The sequence below is a fragment of the Pollachius pollachius genome, assembly GCF_949987615.1.
Source record: "Pollachius pollachius genome assembly, chromosome: 20".
In the NCBI taxonomy this organism is placed as follows: domain Eukaryota; kingdom Metazoa; phylum Chordata; class Actinopteri; order Gadiformes; family Gadidae; genus Pollachius; species Pollachius pollachius.
In genome coordinates this window covers 13,844,370-13,871,281 of record NC_136953.1, presented here as the reverse complement: position 1 = coordinate 13,871,281, position 26,912 = coordinate 13,844,370, and the positions used below count along the sequence as shown (strand labels likewise).

Genomic DNA, 26,912 nt, shown 5'->3' with positions numbered 1-26,912 from the left:
AGTTCGGTGAGAACATCTCCAAACGGTGGACCGCGGTCCGCCGTTTGGAGATGCCTGGTGTAAGACATTGAAAACATTTGACTAAATAAAAAGAGAGAGAGACATTTAAAATTAAACATTTCAACCCCATCCAAAAACAAACAAACCTTTTTTTCATGCAACATTGGAATAATATGACTTAAATTTTGTGTTTGATAAAATAAAATGTATTTGACATTCTCTCATCTGAAAGAGTCTAACTGTAAAAAGATTCAAACAACTATCATAAGGTGATCAGCATAGGGGCACTGCTATGATTCATTGTATTTTACTCTATATCAGATATGATATATATCGGAGTGGAAGATTCTGGCACCTTGAGAGAGAGAGAGAGTGTGTGTGTGTGTGTGTGTGTGTGTGTGTGTGTGTGTGTGCGTGTGTGCGTGCGTGCGTGTGTGTGTGCGTGTGTGTCACAAGTCATTCCTTTACAGATTAATGAGATGAAACTTGATGAAACTTGAGCTGAATAGCATGGCAGAACGCCATTTCTTACTTCTTCATTCCACTCAAGTCCTCTACACTGTAGTCCTCTCACACATGAGCGGTCATTACCTCGATAGGACTATGAATAGTTAAATGATTGGAACTTGAGGCTGCAGGTATGACTGCGTTTGGTTTGGATGTGTAAAATGAATGAGATGCCTGAAGGAAGGTCAACAAACTGAATAAAATCTTAGAGCGTGTAAACCGGCTCAGAGCATCTGCTCTTTTCTATCCTTCTCTCTCATTTTTTATTTTTCCGGGTTCCGTAATAAATAAACTATACATTTCCCTTTTTTTCGGTTACTGCGGGCATTGAAGGCTTGGTCTAACTAGAATATTCACACACGGACTAAAGCCCATACGAATTAATAGTATTCTCCTGCAATAGCGGAGGCTGCAGGAACATACTCCTAAAACCGCTTAAATATGACCATTTTTTGCTGCCTCATAAGACTTTAGACTGAACCTGAGTTTAGACTGAATGTGTACATTTTCCTATGGCGTTGCAAATTACGTTAAGGTAGAGGTCTACATTAAGAAATTCCTAATTTAAGCTGGTAAAATCATGAATTAATATTGAGTTCAGTTCCTCGTGAGACTCCTTCACCATCCAGGAAACACAACGCAGGGCAGACGAATGCAGCCACTGGCTGCCTACCAAATCTTCTACTTTCTATTTTTACTACGAAAATGCGAGTAGTCCTGGTATTTCCCCCTATGTATTGGGACATACTAAATCTTCTTCTGACATACTAAATAGTATGGTTGCATGGGCATTGGGCGTTGGAACGCAGGAAGTGTCACGAAAACCTAGGGACTGCGGTCCCGAGACTGCAGCCTCCGGCAATGGCAGGAACTCATGCGAATACGTACGGTCCTAGGACTGCAGGAGCAGGAAGGGGTCTAGGACTGCGGTCCTGAGACTGCAGGAGCAGGAACTCATGCGAAGACGTGACTGGTCCAAAAAAAAAAAAAAAAGGCGCGTAATGCCTTGCTTCTCAAACGGCGCATGCGCACTCTTAAAATAAATATCCGTCTATACCGACGTGCGGACATAGCGCCGGGAACGTCGTGGCGCCCACTGTATGCGTACTTTTAATATACTATTATAAGCAACATACAGCTCTTTACACGCTGTAAACATCGTGTTTTTGATTTAAATCAAACATGGAAACCACAGGTAAGCGTCTATCCGCTGAGGCTAAGTGGGCTAAAAGCTGGCTACTGTCGGGATGTTTTCATCTGAACCCACTTTAAACCCGATTCCTTTCGTCTCTTTCTAGATTTTACAGTGGCGGATATTTTCGTGCGTAAACAAATTATGGTGAGTATGACCGGATGGAAGTAGAGGGGGTTTGTTTGGCTGATGTTGGGAGGGGTCATAGGTCAGCCAACTAACTAGCCATGGATTCTGACTTATAACATCAAAACATGCATACATCAACAAATCCATCCATCCCTCTACTGTATAAGTACGTGTTGTACGTAGAGCACAGTCATTCAAACTGATGGCCTCGACTCCCACTACCGTGTTCACCAGGAGTAGAACTTTCCATGCACACGCGGACGCATCTCATCTTATCTCTGTTCCCTCAGACTTCCATAGCCAACATGGTGCGATTACATCAGATTCCTCATATTCCCCCTGGACACCCTAGACTCGCCATGTTTGGTGAGACACTGCATTTTTGTGGTTTGTTATTGATGCTTGCATGCCATTCGATTGCCAGCAACAGATAACGTTCTTCCTCTTGTGGGCCTGACATGCACTTGAATGGGCGGAAAGTTTTACCTTTTGATTTCTGTGTGTGAACAAAATAAACTGCAATGAATAGGCACACTCATTCCGATCATGGATCGGATCTGTGTCTCCCAGTAATAATAATCCTCCCAATGTTTACAGGGGGGATGGAGTCGGACAACGGCCCGTTCTGGGATGTTAACCGGGAAGTCACGTATACGTACTTGCCTGACGGCAACGTCTCCTACATCGCCCTGCCAGACGATAGATACGATAGTTTACTGTACCCGCCGGCGTTCAAACCGACAAGAACCAACCCCCTGCCTAAGCCACAGTATACCCCCGCAGAGCCCGACCCCACTGTGAGTATGGGCGTCTTGTTGAGTTGTTAAGCTTAGCTGTTGACTTCGGGGGGGTGGGTTATTACTTTGCGCGATCACATCAGAGCCCCTGTCTTCTCCCCCACCGCAGCAATTCCAAAAGCAAGACAAGAAAGTCAAAGCTAAGTCAGAGAAGAAGCGTATTAAGAAACGGGTGAGTGCCTTTGCTATCGTCTAACCCTTTTAGCTGGATTAGTGGGTGGTGTACGAGTGGTGCACGGTCACTCAGCTTCTCATAACCCCACCCACCTCCCGCCCCAACAGAGACAGAAGGAGAGAAAACGTCTCGAGAAGCTGAAGAGAGAACAGCAGAAGCCAAAGAAGAACACAGAGGTAGGTGTGGGGCGATAAAGTGCAGCTCATTTTCTCCGTCTTGGCCAAGGGGAGAAATGTCTGGTCTATTGTCTGTGATGTCACACCTCTGAAGATAAGGCATCATCCTAAAGGGAAATGAAGGGGGGGGGGGGGGGGGGGGGGGGGAATTTTGACCATCGGGCCTGTCTCAGGTATTTGGCTAATTCCTTCCTGCTTCACAATGGCTAGCTTTGTGCATTCACAAAACACCCCTAAACGTTCGTTTTCTGAAATGTGAAACTCATTGAGTGGTTAGTGGTGTTCGTTGATGTTCCTAAACAAGTATCGTAGCGAAATACAGTTTCTGTCATGTTTTATAAACCATTTTGTAAAACCGGAACGGGGGGCTGGTTGTAGTCTTTTCGCTCGATTCTCCGTATCAACAGTAGGGCTAGAACCGAGCGAAAAGACTGACTGCATGGTTTGGGTGAGCGGCATCACCTGTGCCTCCTTGTGAACACCCCCTTCTACGAAGTACGGGTCTGTTTGCAGGCAAGTCTACTTTTTAGAGCGTTGGCCGTAACACAGCAACCGCTCGGATGGCTCCCCTCACACGTGGGCCACTCGTTGTCACCTGCAGGAAAATGGAGAGACGAAGAAGGCCGATGAGGCGACCAAGGGTCCGGTGACGGGCGATCAGAGCTCCTCTTGTGACTCCGACTCCAGCGACTGCAGCGACGACAGCGAGGAGGAGGAGGAGCAGTCCGAGAGTGATACTGAGGTACGCCCGTCTGGCTCGATGGGATGGTTTCTCTCTCGTCTCAGTGGGGGGGGGTGATGCCACATCCGGAAAAGAGGCTAGCTTGTTAATGCCAACTGGTGTTTTGCCTTTGCATGGAATATTTAAATGTATTAAAATCGATCATTCTTATACACATTTGCACAATCTAAGCCACTGGGATGTCAGCCACTATATAAATACAATCCTGGTCTTGGCCTCTTTTCATACCGTGTTGGGAATTATGGACCACGCCAATAGTTTCTGCCTAAACTGTTTAAGAATAAAGAGTCGTCTGAACTTATAAAAATCAGGCTAATATATGTATTTAAGTAATAAACTTAGAATAACGTACAACAAACACACAACGATCCGAGGCTTAAGAAGGCAGTTCGCCCTGCGTCTCTCTATGAGTCCAAAGCATTGGCAAAAGCAAGGACTTCTTATACTGTGGTAGACGGGCCTCCGGGTGCTGAGGACATCTCTGCTCCCCTCGATACAACTCTAGGGTCGTTTAACCAGATGGTACTCAATGATTGATGGAACCCCCAGGATGTCATAAAGGGGGGAGACGCAGCCGTGCCTTATCACTCGGAATCCTTGTTCCTCGACCTTCCCAAGGGGTTCAGGAAACGGGCCTCAGTCTGAGCCTCTCAAACCCCCAACCAGAGGGGGGTCAAGAAAAAGGCACATACCAACAATTTCGCAGTTAGAGGAACGGCATGTGAAGACATTCCCATTACAGATACATTTGTGTTTCACTGCAGTACTAAACACTCATCATTGAAACTTGACCACGGTACCTAATAGGGCTGAACGATTAATTGAATTAAACCCGACATTGCGATGTAATAGAACGTGATATGCAAATCACAAAGGCGGCGAGCAAACATATATATACTGTATATATATTTTTACAATTCAATAGTTAAATAAAAGATGTTATTTCAATTCATCTCAACACATAGGCCTGGCCTAAAGGAAAGAGCCGTTTATACGTTGACTGCTTCAAATGTTGTGTTGGTAGTACTACAGAATGATTTATTGCTTGTTTAGTGAATAATGCAGAACATAAAAAATAAATAAAAAATAACCGCATACTAAATCGCAATCGCAATATTATCCTATTATCCTATATATAATCGCAATATTATCCCTAATCGCAATTCGATTATTTCCCGCCATCGTTCAGCCCTAATGTGTTCTTAACTCCACGTGCTTTGTGTCCCCGTGTGGTTGGACGACAGCCACTGGACCTGAACAGCAGCTTCGTGAATAAAGCCGCTCTGATTGTGAAGAGGAAGCTGGAGCAGAAGGAACCAAAATGCAAGCCGGAGAGGAAGGAGGAGAAAAAGGCGCCAGTAAAACCAGTGGCCGAACCCACTAAGAACAAACCTGTCCGCGCAGCGCCCGACGCGCCGAGGCCTGCCCTTAATAAAGATGTGAGCGGTTTGTCTTAACTATTCAATTCGGTTTATTTTTGTCAACGGTGACTTTCAGGCCGTTTACTAATTTTGATATTTTTTGATATTGAAATGGTTGCAATTAATTTTTTTGCAATTTGGCATCGCCTAATCTGTATTCCTGCTTTTGTTATGACTGCTTGCCAATACAAAAGGATAACCATTTTTATATTACTAATGATATTGTCACCATGTGAGTAAAGGCAAGTAAACACTAGAAACAACTGTTTGCCAAATATTGAAGAGGAGAACATCATGTTTAGTTTGGATAAAGTTGAAGCTACCAGTAGTATCTGCAGTTCATTTATTTATACTTGAAGACAGGTTGTGTAGTGGCTTCCTGCGAGCGTTGGTCTGATGTGTACCATATGTTAGGGAGGCAGTATATTGAAACCTAAGGCATGTTGTGCACAGAGGAGAGTCTTGCTCTCTTGTGTATATCATGTGAAACGACCATAACCATAACATGGACACCGAGACCTCTTTCATGGGCTGACCTCTTGTGTCGTTACTCAAGAGAAAGAATGTTTTTGTACTAAGGAGAGCGTTGAGACGCTCTCTTCAGTTATCGTTAGTACAATAGTATGAGGGGTGTGGAATATAGTGTTATCCTAAGGAAACACGCCTTTCAAAGATTAACTGAAGGACAGGGTTTTTTCTTCCCTCGCAGATGTCATCAACAACCTTTTCAATTAACTGTAGGTTGTACGTGCTGGTACTTGTTAGTGTTTGGCACTTGTTTCTTTGAATACTTTACTGTACTGACAGGGATATATTGTTGTATCGCTTTTCTTCTGACAAATGTACTTATTGTAAGTCGGTTTGGATAAAAGCGTCTGCTAAATTTAAATGTATGCTCAACATCTAATCCCCACTTATATTTCTGTTTTTGTTTACAGATATCTGCAGCCCCCATCAATATTAATCACACCTATGAAGATAATGTGAAAATAAGTACAGAACTTGCAAGTGAGTATTAGGCTATGAATGAAGGATAATGTTTTGCCATGCACTTCATGGTGCGAAGCATTAGAAATAGTTGGAATGATGTAGGTAGGAAACTCCTTCAGAGAAATTTCAACACGTTGAGATCTGATATTGACATAACAAAGTCGTGGACCAAATTTGCAAGACAAAGGTTTAAGGCAACGGTATCAGACTAGTCTGTAGTGTTGCTACAAATGCTAATTAACAAACTTTAAATTGCGGAGTGCAAGGGAGCTAGGTTAATAAGGGCTTATTACTAGTAAGAAAATTAAGGTGAGATCAGAACGGGCTACATACAAAATAAGGACATTTATAGTGGACATTGACTCAAACTTCTCTCTTTCAGTGTTGGGGAATCAGCATGCAAGTGCTGGCCGTTACGATATGGCTGTACAATACTTCACAGCCGCCATTAAATACAACCCGAAGGAGTTCAAGTAAGGAGAGCATCTGAATGAACAAGCCCAAATGGCTTCAACCGTCGTTATTATCATAACCAGCCGCTCACTGTTGGAACCATTCTCCTGTTTGTCCTAGGCTGTTTGGCAATCGCTCCTTCTGTTTTGAGAAGTTGCAGGAGTATGAGAAGGCCCTGACCGACGCCCAGCTGTCCATCAACATGGCTCCGGGCTGGGAAAAAGGCCTTTACAGGAAGGGGCGTGCCCTGGTGGGCCTTAAGGTACGACATCGCCCCGGAAACACCATCGACGACCCTCAATTGTTAGACGACTGTATGTTCGTATTTGTTGGTATGCAGGTCGTCTGATAGCGTTATTGGTTTTGTGGTTATCCCGAGAATAGAGACGAACTTGTGGTAGAAATTAACCTTACATTTTATGGTAAGGTATGATTATTATTAGGCCTACATATCATATAGATACTTTAATAGTGGAGAACAGCTGATCACCTTTAGCCTAGATGTTATGTGCCATGTGGCACCAGTGAGTGAGTCCAGTCCATTCCCATCTGATGAGCCATGTGGCACATCAATGAGAGGGTCCAGTCTACTCCCATTTTGATGTACTCTCTGAGGACAATGCTTACATTCACACGTGTGCATCATCTCTGTTTGTATAAGTATAATATATGTTCTAAGGTCACATTGGGATTCAGAAGACAGGAGAGTATACTGACATCCACACAGTGTGACCCAGAAAAACATTCTATGCACATCAATATCTGATGTGCATAGAATGTCCAACTTTGTATTGAGTAAAGGATTGGGGATATAAGGAGCTGTAAAGTCTTTTGTCATATTCTCTCCGGACCCCTCTCGATTTTTTTTTTAATCTCTCAGTTAGTTAAAGAATTAGATAAGTTGTTGTTATTAATGCCACCACAAACTATGTATTGGTCGTGGGAAATGTGGCTTTTTTGTAATTGCACACCCTGGGTTATCTGCATTGTTGACATATTATGGCCTGAGGGTTGTTACACTTTGTCCTCGTTGGTTTGGCTAGCCTTGACAAGCGGGATAATGCACACACCCTGCAGCGTCGCCCCCCTCTGCTCAAGGCTAGTACTGCTTCTGATACACGGTGACGCCGCAAGTACGTAACCCAGCCCTGCGCCCCTTTCTGCCCCAGCGATACGAGGAGGCGGCCAGCACCTATAAAGAGGTGCTCAAGCTGGACAGCTCCTGCACCGAAGCTGCCCAGGAGCTGATGCGCGTCCAGATCGCACAGCTCATGGTGAGTCGAACGCCACCCCACCCCTCTCCTCTGTTACCGTCATGGCGACCGCATGGACCTTATTCACCTCGTCTGAATGCTAACTGGTTGGGAGTGTCTAACTGCTCAGAGCCAAGATGGCGGCTAGATTGGTAACGCCCTATCTGAGGGTCGAAACGGTAACTGCGATTAACGCGGCAGAAGCCTGACGTCTGCAACAATAGCCTTGTTGTGAATGTTGAGGCTGGACAAAGGTCTAGGGGAGTTCGCCTGGAGCCTTGCGGTCGGTTGGTTTTCCGTTGATTTCTTATCGAGATGTGACGCTTTCGCAGGACTGTGGCTTCACGCGGGAGCAGAGCTCGAACGCTTTAATAATCCACGGTACCATGAGCAAAGCCATGGAGGTGTTGTCCAAGTTGAATCCAAGCAATACAGGTGAGCAGTGCACCCACTCCCCCCGAAGACTCCTGGTGTTAGACCTAAATACTACTATAATTTTGTAAGTGATGCTGATCTAGAGATTTACCCCTAACCTATGATGAAACCATGGCCTTTTTTAGCCATTGTTAATTGCTTATTGTTTCCTTCAATATACCAATGTCGAAACTTACCATCACCTCCACAAAACACCCTATTGTCATGTTAACACTTAAACACGATGAAACCAAATTTCTAAGACACTTGAGAATCTTCAGATAAACAAAAGGTGTACATGATAAAGGAGTTTACCACGGTTGCTGTATCACATTCACTGATGCAGTCAATTTACATCACCTTTGAAATCAGGAGAGGGAGCGAGAGAAGTTATGTTGGCTGTAACGGTGTATGATTTAACCAATAATAAAAAAAAATATGTTTCAGTATTTTTTTCGCAAAAATAATATAACCGCAACTACAGAGTAATGGATAGCATCACAACAGTTATGTATATGTATTCAATAGCCAAAGGGAGCTAAACTGTGTATACTAATACAAATCCTCTCATTGCGTTTCAGGAACCATATATAAAGCCCCCCTACTTCCACCCGCCGTCAGTGAAGCCCCCCCGAGGGCCCCTGTGTTCTCCTCAGGTCCCTCCAGGGCCCTCCCCTCTGCGTTCCCGGCTGAACCCCAGCAATCCCCCAGTAGAAAACCCTTCACCCAGAACACTCCCCATGTAGGGCCCAAGGCGGCTCATAATCCCCCCCCTACTGTGAAGACCAGCCAAGAGGCTCCTAAGCCTCCTCCTGCGTGAGTCTCCAAGCCAGCTCAGAGACGCTCTGATCTCCTCTGTACAGAAGTTAAAGTTACGCAGAGGTTGAATGCCGCCGTAGCCAATGGACCACCAGCATTACGGATAGATTACAGATCTCTAGAAATTGATTGTTATTACAGCATGATTATGCCAATGAGTGACGCAGTATGTTAGTTTATTGCTCCAACAATCAAAGGACAAGGTGTTTATCTAATGGAGCCGGCTCATGGTGATAACATGACATTATTTTCTTTACAGGGAATTGTTTCCGATTTGGGTGGGAAACCTTCTCCCTACTACGACCATGTCCATGCTTTCTGACCTCTTCAGTAGGTAAGACTAAGAGCCAATCATTACTGTTGACCTACAGATGGTACACACACATAACCCATTCATCTACTGACGCACACACACATTTAACTCATTCCTCTACTGACGCATACACACATATAACCCATTCATCTAGTGATGCATACACACATTTCACTCATTCATCTACTGATGCATACACACATTTAACCTATTCATCTACTGATGCATACACACATTTCACTCATTCATCTACTGATGCATACACACATTTAACCTGTTCATCTACTGATGCATACACACATTTTACTCATCCATTCATCGTTATTGTTGACCAACTGTTGCATACACATTTAACGCATTAATCTACTGATGCATACACATTTTACTCATTCTTTCATTGTTAATGTTGATCTACTTATGCAAACACGCATTTCACTCATTCATTCCATGTAAATGTTGTAACTTATACAAACTGATGAAGAATAACTTATTTTGGAACACTTCTTGGATTTAATTTTAGAGCATGGTCATGGGGAGATACAGGCAGCAATTTACAACGCGTATATTCAATGAGACAATGGGAAACGTTTTACAGCGTGGGCAGATACAACAAAGGAGATAATGGTGAGGGGAGTGATCATCGTGAAGAGGTTAGGATCGGCCATGGCTGAGGAGAGCAAGTCAATTTGCAATACACTATTAGGTGGGGGGGGGGGGGGGAATGACATGTCTGCAAGACAGCTGGAGTAATCTACACATGAGAGACTTCTGTCGATTTGCGTGGCCGCAGTGGCATTGGAAATAGAAACAACTGTAACACCTTTTAGTTAAAGGAAGGAGACGTCTCTAGAATGCAAATGCCTTTTCAGCAGACTGGTACTTCTATAAACAAGGTTGATATAATTTGTGTATAATCTTATATTATAGTTATGATAAAAATGCCTTTTTTACTGGTACTAATATAAACAAGGTTGATAGAATTTGTGTATAATCTTATATTATAGTTACGATACAAATGCCTGTTTTACTGGTGCTAACATAAACAAGGTTGATAGAATTTGTATACAATCTAATATTAATGATTTAACATTTCCACCACACATGCCCACTTTAAACTCACTCATTTATAATTAATGTTGATCTGCTGATGCATACACACATTCATATTATACAGTCCCAACCCCTTGAAGAAGAGGGATAACAAGTGGAAGAAATGATTAGGTCTCTTGGTATCGGATTGGGACTGAACTCCCTGTGAGTTCCCCTGTGGGCCGTTGTAGATTCTTACTAATTGATATAGTAGCAGCGATATGCTAACACCCCTTCCCACGCTGAGCCAGTCTTGCACCCTTTGTTGTACTTCTAACCAAACAACTTTTGCCGCAGTCCCAGTTCCCCACCACACTCTCCTCTTTGTTCCCCTGTGCTACGAGTGTTTGTAGCCTTTCTGTTGGACCGCAGGTGGTTTTTGTGTCTTTTAAGTCGTTAAGATATTTGCAAGAAGTGTTGCAGGAGTTTAGCTAAATAGAGCAAATTAGCATGGCAGGAGGTTAGTAAAACGACAACCATGTTATTACTTCAAAGCACGGTAGAGGTTAAATCAGCCGACAGTGGTCCTGCCGTGTACGGCGCATTCTTATATTCATCCGTCCCCTCTTCCTTGCAGTGTCGGGAAGATCCACAGTATTAAGCTTTTAAGCGGCAAACGGTGTGCCTTCATCAACCTCACCACCCAGGAGCACTGCGACCAAGCCATCCGTCAGTACCACGTGAGTCCCTCTGCTCGCCTCCAACGGACCGCTGTGGGATGGGACCTGGGAAGGGAACCGCCGTCCCCTAGCCTGCACATACATGCAAGTCTGGGCCGTGAGTTGGGCAGCTTGCGGTCCCGATATTAGGGTGGTTCTTTGATACCGATACTTTCCCTTACTCTGCAGCTGCGGTCTGGCATGGTGTGAAGTTCTGTTTCCATAATGCCCTACTGGCAAAATGCACCTTTGCATTCATTTAGTTTATCGATAAATGTGGCACTGATGTTTGCAATATTAACCAATATTTTAACGTGAATACGACACAAGGCGCCATGGCTCCATCTAGCACTTATAAGTGAGGAGGTTTTGCAACCTCCTCACTTTTTTTGAGAAATTCTGAAATACACCATTAATGTGATTTCTGTAGATCTGCAATAAAATTATTTGGTTGGGTTCTATTTCTGCGGTTGTGTTTACCGCCATGTTGTTCTGCTCTGCCTGGGCAGCTTGAGTCGCAAACAATTCAAACCCAACAAACACAAAGGTTTGAGTTGCTAGGCAGAGAGTCCTGATGAATATCTAATCCTTAGTGGCTGATGAGAAATCAAAACAATTTGAAGGGCGCCTCAGGCATATTTTTCTGCCTGTGTGGGTCGTCCCCAGTGTCCACCCCTGGTGCTAATCCTCCTGCTCCTGTTCAGGGCTATGAGCTGATGGGCAGTAGGCTGTGCGTGCGGTACCCAGACCGGATCCCCCAGGGCATGGGCATCTCCCGGGCGGCCCTGAAGGCTGAGCCCCTGCAGGAGGACCTTTACTGGTGAGCCCGGTCGTTTCTCTTACCCATCGCTCCTCTCTCTCTCTCTCTCTCTCTCTCTCTCGCCGCTTTGACTTTTTCACCTGCCCCTCTCTCAGCCCATCCCTCGCTCGCCCCTTGTCCTCTCCTCGTTCGTCCACATTTCTCCTCGCTCTCTCCTTGTTCGCCCCTCGCTCCTCGTTCGCCCCTCTCTCTCCCCTTGTTCTCTCCTCGTTCGCCCCTCGTTCTCCTCACTCGCCCCTTCTTTCTCCTCGCTTGCCCCTTGTTCTCCTCGCTCTCCACTCATTCTCCTTGCTCGCCCCTCTCCCTCGGCCCCCCCTCTCTCTCTCTCTCGTTCGCCCCTCTCCTCTCTCCACCATCTCCTTCCCCGCCTCCCCCTCAAAGTGCCCTTCCTCCGCCGTGGTTTGCAATGGCGCTACGCCCCGTGCTAACAAAGCACTCCCTGTGGTTGCAGGCAGAAGAAGAGAGAGGAGAGCAGCGTCAGGAGGAAGTGAGCCCTCCCCCCCCCCCACCATCACCACCCTTATCCTGAGCCCGAAAAGAACCCCCTGTTACACAAGCTACACGGCCAAATGGGATTTAAAAGAACAAGGATGTCTTCCCCAAAACGCAGGATTGTTTTAAAAAGTATTTCTACTTACAGTGTCTTATTATGGCCGTTCAGAACAGCATTGGAGATCAACGTGGTTATCACCAGTTGACGTTGCAGCCAACATAAAGAATAACGGAGGAAAAGTGTACATGCAGACGGGGCTCAGTACACCGTGTTCAACAGAGGAGATGTTGCTTTGTTTTGGCTCTACCGCCCAGCTTGTACTGTTGCTGTACATTCGGTGGAACTTTTAATTCAAGCTTCTTTTTTTAATTCTTTTTTTTTTTAATCAAGACTACACAACAAAGCCCCAAAGTCGTTTTTTAAGCCCCAAAGTATTAAAAGATGCCAAATTCATTTGTGGTTGTTTATTTCTTCCCCGTCTATTTAAAGAAACCAACAGATGGCAGCACAGGCTAGGGATTGCATGGTGAGCTCTGCAAATCGTCTGGGTTGTGCTTCTGAATACAGATTACTTTTAGCAGTTTGTCTGCGTTTACCTCAAAGGTAAATGTAGCCTAAAGTACCGCTTCGTGATACTTCATCACACGACATGCTCAGATGCATGTAAAAAAAAAGTAGCAAATCAACCCTTTATGCTGTAAACTACACATTTTGATTTGTTTTTGTATTTTTATGCTTTTATGATAGTGAGATAGACGGCAAGGTATGGGAGACAGAGGGGGAGGAAATGCAGCAAAGGACCACGGACAGGAATCAAACCCAGGTCGCTGCGATTAAGACTGAGCCTTGATGGTAAACGCTCTACCCGGTGAACCACCGGTGCTCCTCAAAACTGCCACCTTTTAAAAACGAATGTACGTTTGTCAGTTAACCTCAGTAGGAATACACCTGTGGAATTTATTTTTTTAACCAGTACTATACAATCTTTGTTGCTAAGCGTAACTTTGCAGCGTGGTCAAGTGTTTGACTCTACAAACTCGGTGAACTGCGTGTAGAGGAACGGTTAGGGCGTTCATCACCAGGAACACTAGCTGGGAACAACGCAATCTAGGACACCCTAACGCTTGCTTTGTCACACGCATCCATCACTTTAATTAGCCTAGCTAACAATGCTTCCAACGGTGACCTGAATGTGTACGCAACGCAAGTGTTTACTCAGCAGACTAGCAAAGTCATCCAAGCAAGAGTTCGGGTTACTTCTAGGATTTGTTCAGATTAGCAGATGTGTTCTTACAGTAAGTTCTAAGTGAACTGTATTTATACAGCGGTTTTCTATCAAGTGGCCACTCAAAGCGCTTTACAATATCGCCTGACATTCATGCACCGACGGCGGAGTCAAACATTCAAGGAGACAGCCAGCACATCGGGAGCAGCCTGGGGGCGGTGCCTTGCTCAGGGACACATTGACACTCGGCTAGGAGGAGACAGGGATCGAACCAGCAACCTTCCGGTTACCAGCCAACCCGCTCTACCTCCTGAGCCAAATGCCACCCGCCCCCTGTAATTTACAAGTGGTAATTTGTCTCAGATGCTGACATGTGACCAAAGCCTAAAACTCACCGGTGATTGAACCTCACCGGGCCTCTGCACCCTTCAACTGTCAGCCAATGTAGAGCAGACCAGGGGCCTCATTTATCACGGGGGTCTCAGGGGGGAAGCTACGTTATCAGCCAGATTGGGAATTGGGAATAAATTATGCTAATAATCAGAAGAACGGGCATTCTTTCCCAGCGCTGCTCACGTCCCTCTCCCCCTCTTGCGGTATCGGGAATTTACGAGATACCTTCCATCCTGATGGGGTATCCCTCTGAGAATTAGAGAAATCCACGGTGGCTTTTAAAGATAGAAAAGAGAACGCCACAACGCAATTTTAAACACCCGTGAAGACTCTGGGCCTAATGGGTGAAACTGTTTTGATGGGATGAACTCGCCTTTGATTGCGGAGTGGAGAACATGAGACGGTACACTGGTTCCGGCGGAATCCGGAATGCCACAGGATAGCAGATTAATGATGTGGCTTCAGCGTTCTAGAACCTGCAATACAGAGCTTGGTTAAACTCATGGATCACAAATCACTGTTCTGTCACTCAGACAGCACTGTCTTGAATGGCCCTTCCGTTGCCTGTATATATTCCACTGAATTAAACCCTACCTTCTCGTGTTGGTTTCAAAGCCAGAGGACATTGTGCTGATCGGTCATGATTCTTTAGGAGTTGGAGTTGCAGTTAACTGGAAAGGAACTCGCAACTCAGTGGTAGATCTGTGGAGTTTGATGACTGGAAAATGTCATTCAATCATGCACAGCTAGATGTGTTTCTTCCACTGGCGCACACACATTCATAATAATCACTGAGCTTAGTTATGCCAGAGTCTCTCTTTATCAACCATTTCCAATCGATACATCAAACAACGCATACAAAAACAGAAGTGTCTCAATTGACATAGCTTATTATAGAGTGCCAAGGACTGTCACGGTTTGTAAATGCATCCCCTAAATCCTATCCTAAATTGTTTTGATTTCCCTGATTAAACGGAGTCAGGTTCAACGTGAGTCTCAAACGTTCCATTCCACATCTGAAGGCACGAGTGTTTGTTAGATTCCCACGTTTGGAAAAGTCGGAAGTCCCCTTGACGTCTCCTACGGCCGAGGAGAGCTACTCCAGATATTCCATACTATTCCAACTCCTCCTTCCTTCAATGGTCGAAACATCTTGCGTCGGGTACCGGTACACGTCACTGTGAAGTCTTAAGGCTCAGTTATCGTTCCACGTCGACGCAACGCAATGACCACGCAGACGCTTCGACGCAGTCGTGAACTTGTTTTGGTTCTGTATCAGGTTTTAATGAGCGGACCAATCACAGCCCTTGCTGCTGCGTCGCCTCCACTTTACCTTGACATTTTGTTGGAGGCGCGCATCTGGCTCTTGAGGCGGACGCAAGGAGGGTCCGCAAGGATGTAATGCGTCCGTAAACCCCATTGCGTTGCGCCGACTTGGAACCATAACTAAGCCTTTAAGCCGCAATTTCAGCAGGCAGTCCATTCTGCATCCTCCACCTGCACCACCACACCCGACAGTGGTGGCCACAGACAGCACCCCATCCGGAACCTCCACCTGCACAACCACCACACCCGACAGTGGTGGCCACAGACAGCACCCCATCCGGAACCTCCACCTGCACAACCACCACACCCGACAGTGGTGGCCACAGACAGCACCCCATCAGGAACCTCCATCTCCCCCCGCCACCGCCAGGTCAGCTCCAGAGGCAGATGTTGCTGACGGCCTGGCAGGTGGAGCTCCTGGCGGCGGGGGAGAGGTACAGCTTGCCACTGGGACAGACGCACACCTCGTACGTGGCCTGTCCCGGCGGCGGCGGCGGCGCCCGTCCCGGAGGCTCTGGCGCGAAGACGCCGAGCGGCAGGCTGGCGAGGCGAACCGTGGCAGCGTCTAAGATGATCTGACAGGAGAGAGAGGAGAAGAGGAAGAGGACACACTGAAGGTCACCGGGATTGATGTTTGGAGCCGTTTTCCCCTAAGCTTGCGTGATGGGGGGATGCTACACCCTTCACAGGTGGGGTAGACACTTCGGAGGAACCAGTAAGGTGGAATTTAAAAGTCTTCAACCGAATGAATCCCAACCGCTCCCTTCAGTCCTCCCGCCAAAGCCACTCCAAAAAAGAAATGATGAAGATGAATTCTTCCGAGTCACCGATGTTGTTTTTTAATCTTTGTTTATACATGCATTTTATTTCTGCAATCTTAAGTTTGCCCATTTGAATATCTGGCAGGGGACAACAGATGTAACCTAGCCCCTTAGGCTTACTCTGGCTCACTTGCAGTTTGAGTGTTGATTAGTGTGCAATGTCCCTGAAAAATAAAAAGCAACAGTCCTGCCTAGTCTTGTGGAAGACTCCGGAGGAAAGACGGGTAAGACATCCGTTCAAATCCAGATTGCCTGCCCTGGCTTTAAGTGGGGCATCACAGTTTCCTGCGGGGGGGCTGGGGTAAATCAATAACTCCATGGGTCCTCTCTCCGATCTGATCCGCTCAAAATGAACCCTGTTGATGCTTATAGTTTTTATTTTAACCCTTTAGCACACAATATGTTGTCTAGCATGATTCTTAAAGGTCACATATTATACCACCAGGTGTGAGTGAGTGTGATTAACCATTACAAGCCTTTTTTGAAAATCTGCCTCTTCTGACATCACAAGTTGGCGTGCCCACCTAGATATACGGGCGGATAGATCAGTCTAGCAGCCCACCAAGTGGGCTGCAGCAAACGTTGCCTATCTATCGGTCATACATCTAGGTGGACACGCCCACTTGTGATGTCAAAAGAGGCAGATATTCAAAATGGCGTTTCCCAGACGGGCGGAGAGGAAGTGAGTGGTGGTGGAGGTGGGGGTGGTCCTCACCTCTCCCTCGGTGGACTGCAGCTGCAGGTCCTTGCGTCCGCCGACGGTTAGGGCTCCGTGGGCCGAGGTGACCTCCACCCCCCGGGGGGCTCCCATGGTCAGGGTCCGCGTGGGGGACTCTAGCCTGCAGGAACCACATCCACACCAAAGTTCAGATCTCCGTTTCCTATAGTTTTATTATGAAGCGTCCTTTCAATATGTCAAGCCACAAAATAGTCATTATTACAGTGCTTCTTTTTTGTAGAAACAAAAAGACATAGGCAGGGCAAGGCAACTTTATTTATAGAGCACTTTTCATACACAAGGCACATTAAAGTGTCTCGTGTAGTACCTCGTGTAGAGCCTCATAAAATAAAATAAAAGCCTTAATCCCCCTACCCACAACAAACCCGACCCAGACTGCATTCACGACTTTTGCCAAAGTCTCTTGGATTGCCAAAGTCCTTAATGAGGAATGGGATCCTCTCAAAGTGGAGTGTGTCCATTAGCTCAGTTTGCCATGACTTCAGTGTTGGGGCTTCCTTCTTTTCTGGTTCAGAGCCAATGTCCTCCCCACCCCCTCCCCTCCATGCTGGTCCACCGTCATGGTTTGGGGACAATTAGTATTTTTAAACTTCGCCACGCGGGACATAATAATGCATGCGGGACAACAACACACATTAATCTCTGTTGTACTCCTGACTTTGCTAAACCAATAACTTTACCACCTGTGGAGGAACTGGCTGGCGTACCATTTCCAAATTGACCAGGAAGCCATTTGTCATTTAATCAGCATCCACTGACCTTCAGCGAGAAGAGACTAACACAATTATACATTCTCCCCGTCCGCCCCTCGCATATTTGTTTACAAGCATAGGATCTGAGTGAGAGCCAATCAATGCACAGTTCGTCTTCATATTTCATAACCGTTTCAAATTGATTCCCCGCCCTCCCCCCACCATCTTGCCCAAATCTGTTTTCAATGCATTTTTAAACAGAATACTTTAGGGAGCCGTGTTGAAATCTGTTAAATTGCCATTCTCCCGGAAACTGACACACATTTCAGATCATAAGCAGCCAGGGGGGGCTGATGAATTTCATCTGCATTCGTTAAGCCGCTGACGTGCCACCAGCCTTCTCGGCGTACACACTGCGCAGGCGACGTGTACTGATGCTTGTGTGTACGCGCACGTCTGTGTGTGTGTGTGTCTGAATGTGTGTGTGCACGTGCGCGACGAAGGTATGCAATCAGGTACAACATGCCAATCAGCTCGTCCACGACGTCACTCCTCCCGCAGAGAGAGAGAAAAGAAAAAAGCAACCAAGGAAAGTGTTAAAACACGTCCGTTCATCAGCCTCAGAAAGAGCCAACCTAACCGACCCTCCATCGCAGCGAAACGCTTTTAACATGGAGGCAAAGCCCGTCCTGCATTGTGTGTCACATGCGTTTAACGCCCGGAGGCGATCCGCAGTGTGAGTCGGAGTGCGGTAGATGTTCCTATTAGAGCGGCGGTTAACGAGGCACCGCCTGCACTACCAGCCAGCATCACCGTGGCGATCGCAGGGTTGCCTCAGCATGTCATAGTTGCTCTTGATCACTTCAGAAACTAAGTGGTTTTTCTGAAGCTCAGCGAATTGCCAAAACCCCCAGAGTCCCAGATGGGGGTTTCGCAACAAACCACGTCAAACTTTGGGGTTGTTATTATCATACCGAGTTCTCCCCGGCAGATTGGATGGTCAACACAGAGGGAAAACAAAAACTTCAGGAGTCCGGTAAATAGATGTTTGTTTACCTCGGGACCCCGGCAGACTTTCTAAGTACCTCTGAATGTTTACGTGGACTGACTGCAGTTCAACCCGGCGATAACACAAGCCTTCGGTAATCAACCTGTGTCCAACACCGCTACAGTGTTCAGTGTACCGTCTGTGATCCGAAACACCAGGCCAGCGGCCGTGTTTCCGCTACTAGCCCTGTTCTACGGATGCCTCCGCCATGTTTGAGCCAATATAGATTAAGATAAGACGCTCCCTTCTGGGAAATCACACCCTGTAATTAATCTGGGGAAATTTCGAGGCCAAACGAAAATAAACGATGCATGCAGAAGCAGTATATCCCGTCCGAGAAAGTAAACTCTCTTAATCCCCGCACTGTGACGTCAAAAGTACATTTAAAAGCTATTAAGCGAAGAGTCTTTGATTCAGATGTCACCTGTTGTGTGTCTTCTGGCGAGGTGTGGCTGCGTCCGATTCCTCCAGGGCACAGGTCGTGTGAGTGCCTTGAGTTCTGCACAGCTGTGTTACAATTCCGGGCCCCTGAGCACGTCTCAGGGCCTCCAAGCAGCGATTTTAATAGTCTGTCTGTCCGTCAATGTCCACGCCGGATGAAAGGGGTTCGCACAGTGCCATATTACATGGAGTTAAGTGCCACTTAGTTTTGACAGCACAAGTAAGTGAGAAAATAGAGTCTGCGATAAGGATTTATTTGATTCCATGGCAACCAGAAAATATTATTCTCCATGCAAACTATTTTCAGGGGTATCTCTTTTCCCAAGCCAAGAGGAGAAATTGGCACTGGTTAAATACCGTATTAACTGGTGTTATGGGTATGCATCGATCCCACTGGGAAGAGGTTCTCCTATAAAACGTGATCTCAAAGGACGGCGCATCCGCTAGGCAAGGTGACATCGCACCTGCACGCTCTTCCGTGGCCATATGTTGATCTGGCCGTGTTCCAAATCAAACTCAACATCCTCGCACTTCCGCGTCCTGTATGGCAGGATTACCGCAAAATGTTCTTCAAAGCGCCTCTTCCCTCTGCCCTTCAGGAGAGACCCCGCCCTGAGCAAGGTCTTTGAAGCGCTCGCGGCGTCGCTCCGCTCACGACGCTAAACTCCTCGTGGACCCAGCGTGGCAGCGGTCCAACGCGGCGAGGGCCATCTGTGCTGTACGTCGGTACAATCACAAAGACACCGGGTAAACATTGAACACTGACATTGCCTCCCAACCCCCTCTCAGCCATCACCACTTCCCAGCCGCTGACGAAATACCCCTTCGCAGCGCACAGCACAAATAACCATCTGAAGAAGTGCAATTATTATCCGAGAGTGTTTCCAGAAGCGGTGGCCATCTAACGCCCTCCGTTCTCCTCCATCAAGCGCCGACCGCGGTGTCACCGGTTGTCATGGCAGTGCACGGTGTTCAATTATCCAAAACCCTTCATTGGCCTTTGGAGGAAGGAAAGGTTGAGACGGAGGAGACATGAAGCGAAATTGGCTAGAGGAGGACCTCTAAGATCACTGGCCGGGGGGCTTTTGAAGTGAGCGCTTGTACCATCGCGAAGCCGAAATGCATTAGTGTGATGAGAGATGAGAGACTATGCTCACATATTGAAGACGGCCGTCGCGGATGTTGTGTTCTAGCGGGCTAGCGCTTCATCCCCGGTCCTCCGTCTCGTGCTTTACATGTTGTTCTTCAATAAGGATGGAGAGGAGGGAATGGATAAGAACATGGCCACCGCCGCTGCCACTGCTTTCCCCAAAAGGCTAAGGCTAGCAGGGGGTTGGCGGTTCAGGAAGGGGGACAGCGTGAATGGGCCTTTATGGGTTTCGGCAGTGGGTCAAACTCGGGACAGCTCCTCCCCTGACCCGACAGCTTTAAAAGCGGGTCTATTTGAAATGCAGCAAACATTGTGTGTTGTGTTGTTGTGCTGTGCACACCGACGCCGAGACGTCCGTTCTCTGGGTCAAAGTGGACTGAGAGGAGGCTTAGCTGGGGGAAACGGGGAACGTCATAGTGAGGTTTCTAAAGGACAGGGACCCGTCGGCTAGTACCCATTAACACTTAAAAGCCTTGGTCCGAGGCCCTCGGGGGCCAAACAGTGTTTAAGAACGTAATTGACCGTGTACAGCGCCTTGCTGATGGCAGCGGCCCACACTTCTGATGGGAGAGCAGGGCCCTGCAGTGACCCCAGCTGCTGGTGGAGAGAGGGGTCACAACCACCACCCCACTGCCCGGCCGTCTGCCCTACGGCACACACACACACACACACGCACACACACACACTGGCTCAGCTGTCTCTGGACCGAGGGAATCGCCGCCGCTTAGACCGTCTAGCGCGAGGAAAGTGGGGCGCACTTAAACTCACTCACAGTCAGGCGTTATTTAAAACAAGAAACGCGAGAGAGGAGACTGAGGGAAGTGATGTGCAGAGCGTAGGAGCGGGAGATGAGAGCTGGCGAGAGAGAGAGAGGGGGAGAGAGAGCGAGAGAGCGAGAGAGAGACAGAGAGACAGAGAGAGAGAGAGACAGAGAGACAGAGAGAGAGAGAGACAGAGAGAGGGAGAGAGAGAGAGCGAGAGAGAGAATATCTCTGGTGCATTTCTTTTGATTGCGAGATCTGCTCTGTTCCTCTCCCAGATTACTGCTGGCTCACACCGTCAAATCTAAAACACACACCACAAAGAGAGCCATCGCCTTAAATATCGTCACAGCGGGAGAGGACATCTGTTCGGAGGGGGTGTTTGTGTGTAGGGGGGTGTGTGTGGATCAGATCGCTCCCATCCTCAGTGGTTTACCGATGGTTAATGTGTGTGGTTTAGGGTCAAGGTTGGATTTGTCCTCGCCAGTCACGTACAGACCGAGTGAGCCGTGAAACGTGGTGGATTTGCCGGCGGATTTTCATTTTATTTCAAGCCGTGGATTAAAAGTCGCGGAGACTCCAGAAAGCCCAGAGCCCCGCCGTCGTTCCCAACAGCCTGACATCAAAATGTCTCTCTGCGGGGCTGGGCCCGGGTCTGTTGTGTGGACCAGGGGAACCGGCCTCTGATCCTAGCGTGTGTGTGTGTCTGTGTGTGTGTGCGTCTGTGTGTGTCTCTGTGTGTGTCTTGGCACCCTTAACCCCCGCCCCGGCGATCCAGACCACATCCACCCCGGGGTGCCCTCCGTCTGGATCCAAACCCAGCCCACGGGCCGGCGTGTTTGGCCCGGTCCCCGTTCACCCACCCCCCACCCCGACCCCCCAAGAACCCTACATCTCCGACAAAGAACCGCTAAGAATCTCAATTCGTCGTCCGGTTTTGTCAACGCGGTAAACACACCGAAACAGATTTGGTCTGAGGACTTGATCGAAAATGTAGAAGCCTTAAAAAAAAACGATTCTTACCGCCTGTGCGCTCGATATCTTACTGAAGGAGACACTCCATGACGAGGGGTCTCTCTGGTCCCCGGCGCGAGGGGAAAGCACCGATATTAGGTTTGGGCTTAACCCAACCCAAAACACTTCAGCGTCGGCCGCCTCGCACCCCCCACGTCTCTGCGGCTTGTACACACATCATTGGGATATTGACCCAATTGCAGATGGCCGTCCCCCCCACTGAGCGGGAGAACGAGAGAGAGAGAGAGAGCGAAAGAGAGAGAGAGAGAGAGGGGGAGAATGGGGGAGGGAGAGAGAGCGAGAAAGATTAGGAGAGGGAGAAAGGGAGAGAGGGAGATTAGGAGAGGGAGAGGATGACAACCAGAGAGATAGATTTGGAGAGGGAGAAGGAGAGAGAGAGATAGTAAGAGTAAGTGGAAGAAAGAGAGAGAGAGATGAGGAGAGGGAGAGTGAGAGTAAATGGGAGAGAGAGAGAGAGAGAGAGAGAGAGAGAGAGAGAGAGAGAGAGAGAGAGAGAGGGAGAGCCCTTTGTGCCGGCGCCTGTGCGTCTCATCACCATTCAAGTCACTCGGGGAGGAAGGGGGAGGAATCCACCGCCGCCAGAACTCATGCTCCTCTGCCAACTTTGATCCCAGGCCTCCCTTTAGAAAGCAGCAAGGTGGACTCTGAACCCCGCTCATTATGGGCTGTGTAATGGGCCGAGAGCAGGCGCGGGGGGGAGACGGGGGTCCGTTCCGGCAGTAATGCGTCTGAATCTCGCTTGTTTTCCCCCCTGGCGGAGCCTCATTACGGCCGGGGGTCCGGGGGGCGTGGCCGGCGAGGGCCGGAGCGGCGCCCGGAGAAGGGCCACTGCGTTACTCCTTGCGCCCCGAGATGGAAAGAAACAATTACTGTGCGCTGCTAGCGCGCCGCGGGAGCTAATGAGGAGCTAGGTGCTGCGGGTTACGCACGGCGTTCCGGGAAGAGCGATGGTGCTCATTTCTTTTTCCTCTTCGTGGAGGTGCTAATAGGCGTTTGGTTTCGTCGCCGGAGCATCCCATAGGGTTAATCCCCGTCGTGTCCAACAGGTTTGATCTGGTTAGAGCAGGTACGGTACATGTAGGGGGGCGGGGGGGAATGAGACTCACTTGAGCTCCTCGGAGGCGCTGGACTGGATGAGCGGCGTCTCCACCGAGTGCCGGAACACGGCGCCCTCCGACCCTGGCGGCGGAGCCAAGGAAATAAACCAAGTAAAAATTGTTATTAAAATAAATGTAAAAAAAAGAATTGCATGAGCTCCAACCTATTCCTAAACTGCTAAAGAAGAAGAAAGAAATCGAACAACTACAAAAAAACTAAAGCCTATTTTTTTAAAAAAATTAATTAAGATATTCTATGAACTATAATCTCTTCTCTATTCTACTGAATTTAACTTCCGCCTCGACTGTTTGGAAGGTTGGCCTTGGACGTGGCCGTGGGGGCGTGGCCTAGGGGGTGTGGCCATGGGGGCGTGGTCTAGGGGGTGTGGCCATGGGGGCGTGGTCTAGGGGGTGTGACCATGGGGGCGTGGTCTAGGGGGTGTGGCCATGGGGGAGTGGTCTAGGGGTTGCGGTAATGGTTGAGGGAGCGTGGTCATGGGGGCGTTGTCTAGTGGGCGTGGTCAATGGGTGTGTCCGTGGTCGAGGGGGCGTGGCCATGGGGGCGTGGTCTACGGGATGTGGCCATGGGGGCGTGGTCAATGGGGTGTGTCCGTGGTCGAGGCTTTGGTCGAGGGGACGTGGCCATGGGGGCGTGGTCTAGGGGGCCGTGGCCCTTACCCGTGACGGTGAAGGTCTTGGTCCCGATGCGGATCTCGTCGGCATCGGCGCTGAACAGCGGCTGGCCGTCGGCACGGCTACGGACCTCCAGCCTCCGGCACTGGGCCTCCACAGAGTCCGACCCTGGGGGGGGGGACGACATCACCATGACTACCTGGCAGTGAAATTAACCACATTTGATCGTGATTTCAATTTCTGGGTCTAATGATTTCCAAGATAATATAATTGACTTGAAGTGTTTCTTTTTAATTTCTTATATTTATTTTATGTTTTATTGAAATGCAGAACAGCTGGATACATTATTTTCTATTTGAACATTTTCTATTTTAACTTTTTTTTAAGGGGAAATGTCAAAGTCCTCTGTTACAAAGTGTTTTTTGGAGAGAAATGCTGGATAAAGGCATCATGTTTTCAAATAATAATAATCGAATAAATCCTGATTTCAATACTGACCAAAATAATCGTTTTTTTTTTTCCCATAATCGAGAAGTCCCGTGACTACCCCGGGGGCCTCTATAACTGCAGAGGGCCCGCTTTCAACACGCTCGGCCCCGTTTCCTGAATCGTGGGGGCCCCGGGCGTACGGCCCCCATTAAACTCCGGGGGCCGAGATCATGTCGGGGGGGGGGTGGAAGGCGGTGAGCGGGTGGGGGGGAGGGGGTTGACCTTGATTCGGCTGTTAAGGATTCAGCGTGGGAGCCCTCCAGGTGTATGTCCTCGGGCAAGATGCCCTGATTTCCTCCCTTGGCGCCCCGTTTGGTTACATAACCGCCGAGTTCTGCAGTCTGCCTCAGCAGTCGAGGGGGCGGGGGGGGGGGATGAAGAACAAATGGGGGAACGCATTCGAAGTCTGTTCTTCAAGCGTGTGTGTGTGTGTGTGTGTGTGTGCGCGGGCGTGCGTGCGTGCGCGTGTGTGTATACGCACCCCAGCCAGGGCATTGCTTTGGAGGATATCAGGAGAACAGGGGAACACACCGGTCTGTTTACTTTGTTAGCCGGTGGTGGTCATTTGGCAGACCCACTCGCGCTGGGGCTAATTGGATTTGTAGGAGCGTGTCATTAAGCAGATGGTAGGGGTGAGGGCGTCTCGCCCAGGGTTGCCTACAGGTGGTCGCTGTGGCGAGCTCCTACCGCAGGCTCTAACGTTCAAACGCAGTCTCGGTTAATTAACTTCCTCCGTCCATTAAACCGGTAATTGGTCATGTGCCGGCAGACTCAACGACCGAGTGACGAGCAGAACAATGAGTTGACCGCGCTCTCGTCCAATGAGAGCAGACCTCCCGCGAGCTCCAATATCAATTACTGCTGTAATTACGACCGCGGTTTCGAGAACACAATCCACAATTTCTCCCCACAGGGCACCAAATGACCCTCGTCTCGGAATCACTTGGAGGCTTCTCACAGAGAATTTTATTCTTATGATGTTGTGATTTTCATTCGCAATTTGCAATTCGCAAAGGCTGCGATTAATAAAAAAGATTTTTGTGTGATTTGTTACTAATACTGACTGGAGATCAGCAAGATTCGTATTTATTATTCTTTTACAATTCAATAGATAAATAAAGATTTTATAATATCAATTCATGCATTATTCATCTCAACACATCGGCCTGGCCTAAAGGAAAGAGCAGACATATGTTGACTGCTTCCAATCTTGTCGGTCATACTATAGAAGGATTTATTGCTTGTTATGTGAATAATACAGAACATAAGGCACTTTAAAAAGAGAATTCGCTAAATCGCAATGACAATATTGGAAATAATTTCTATTAGATTGTTTCCCCAAATCGTTCATTCCTAGTTGGTACGCACACAAACAAGCAACTTAACGACGACGCTCTGCGAAGACTCACCCACGGTTAGTTGGCCCGTGAGATGGCCCTGGCTGTTTCGGACGTTCAGTGTCACGTTCCTCTCCGACCGCAACACCAAGGCACCGTCCTGTTGGGGGAGAGGGCGGGGAGGGAGGGAGGACGGGAGGGAGAGGAAGAGGGTTGGAGGGAGAGGAGGAGGGAGGGATGAAGGGAGGGAGGAGGGGGAGGAAGGGAGAGGAGGAGAGGGGGAGGGAGGGAGGAGGAGGGAGCGGGGGAGGAAAGGAGGGAGAGGAGGGAGGAAGGAAGGGAGAGGGGGAGGGAGGAAGGGAGGGAGAGGAAGAGGGTTGGAGGAAGAGGAGGAGGGAGGGATGAAGGGAGGGAGGAGGGGGAGGAAGGGAGAGGAGGAGGAGAGGAGGAGGGAGGGAGGAGGAGGGAGCGGGGGAGGAAAGGAGGGAGAGGAGGGAGGAAGGAAGGGAGATGAGGAGGGAGGAAGGGAGGGAGGGAGGAAGGGAGGGAGAGGGAGAAGAAGGGAGGGAGGGAGGATTAGGGATGGAGGGAGAGGAGAAGGGAGGAGGGAGGGAGGGAGGAGAGGGGTAAGAAGGGAAGGAGGGAGGGAGAGAGAGAGAGAGAACGAGATGATTCCACTTCCACTTTATTGCTCAGAACCAATATATTGTTGTTTTTTTCACTCTGCCTGATTGTGCGACACGCCATGAATTTGGATCAAAGTGTCGCTTTAAAGAAGTGGGCTCAGCCGATTGGGTAAACAAAAACAGACTGTTTGGCACAAAAAAATACTTTGTATGTGTGTGTGTGTCTAATCAAAAGCGGAAAATGGATTTCTGTGAGGTCCCATTAAACGTCCAATCCAAGGCCAACCAATGCCTAACAACCATAACTTAGCGGAAGCAACGGTTTGAAACAAGAGAGTGCTTTCATTCACCCACCGGCACCCACAGTTACCCACAAACTTTGACTTAATGATCCGTCGTGGTTGGAAGGGTCCTTAGGTGTGGGACCGTTGAAGGCTCCAATGGCTGGGTCCCCGTGTGTGTGTGTGTGTGTGTGTGTGTGTGTGTGTGTGTGTGTGTGTGTGTGTGTGTGTGTGTGTGTGTGTGTGTGTGTGTGTGTGCGCACCAACCCCGTGTATCAACATCAGAAACGCTGAGTGCAGAGTGTGTGTGTGTGTGTACTTGTGTGTGTTTTTGTTCCCTCCTTCCAAAAGCACTGTAGTAGTGTGAAGTTTCAGC

The 26,912-nt window shown here is 48.2% G+C and overlaps 2 protein-coding genes across 2 annotated transcripts in view; one reads left to right on the top strand and one right to left on the bottom strand.

The window, feature by feature from the left end:
* Positions 1 to 1,563: 1,563 nt before the first annotated feature.
* On the top strand, positions 1,564 to 12,895 carry LOC307091201 (uncharacterized protein). The gene is made up of 18 exons (XM_079758125.1): positions 1,564 to 1,702; positions 1,806 to 1,846; positions 2,119 to 2,194; positions 2,426 to 2,625; positions 2,735 to 2,797; positions 2,908 to 2,976; positions 3,578 to 3,718; positions 4,963 to 5,157; positions 6,078 to 6,147; positions 6,512 to 6,602; positions 6,703 to 6,844; positions 7,752 to 7,856; positions 8,168 to 8,270; positions 8,831 to 9,065; positions 9,328 to 9,402; positions 11,048 to 11,150; positions 11,834 to 11,949; positions 12,401 to 12,895. The coding sequence occupies exons 1-18, from the start codon at positions 1,690 to 1,692 to the stop codon at positions 12,438 to 12,440; spliced, it is 1,878 nt and encodes a 625-aa protein (XP_079614251.1). The 5' UTR covers positions 1,564 to 1,689; the 3' UTR covers positions 12,441 to 12,895.
* Positions 12,896 to 15,757: 2,862 nt separating this feature from the next.
* Positions 15,758 to 26,912, bottom strand: part of LOC307090878 (zeta-sarcoglycan-like) — a gene marked incomplete at both ends in the record, with an annotated part of 28,925 nt that continues 17,770 nt past the window's right edge. The window contains 5 exons of the mRNA XM_079757676.1: positions 15,758 to 15,961; positions 16,923 to 17,046; positions 23,180 to 23,252; positions 23,849 to 23,971; positions 25,702 to 25,789. Coding sequence (XP_079613802.1) covers positions 15,758 to 15,961; positions 16,923 to 17,046; positions 23,180 to 23,252; positions 23,849 to 23,971; positions 25,702 to 25,789 — 612 coding nt within the window. The remainder of the gene's footprint in view (positions 15,962 to 16,922; positions 17,047 to 23,179; positions 23,253 to 23,848; positions 23,972 to 25,701; positions 25,790 to 26,912) is intronic.

What these genes read in the sequence shown, in the direction of transcription:
- LOC307091201 (XM_079758125.1), top strand. An exon ending in GTTGAATCCAAGCAATACAG is followed by an intron (nt 8,271 to 8,830) that starts GTGAGCAGTGCA and finishes ATTGCGTTTCAG; the next exon opens with GAACCATATATAAAGCCCCC. An exon ending in GCTCCTAAGCCTCCTCCTGC is followed by an intron (nt 9,066 to 9,327) that starts GTGAGTCTCCAA and finishes TTTTCTTTACAG; the next exon opens with GGAATTGTTTCCGATTTGGG.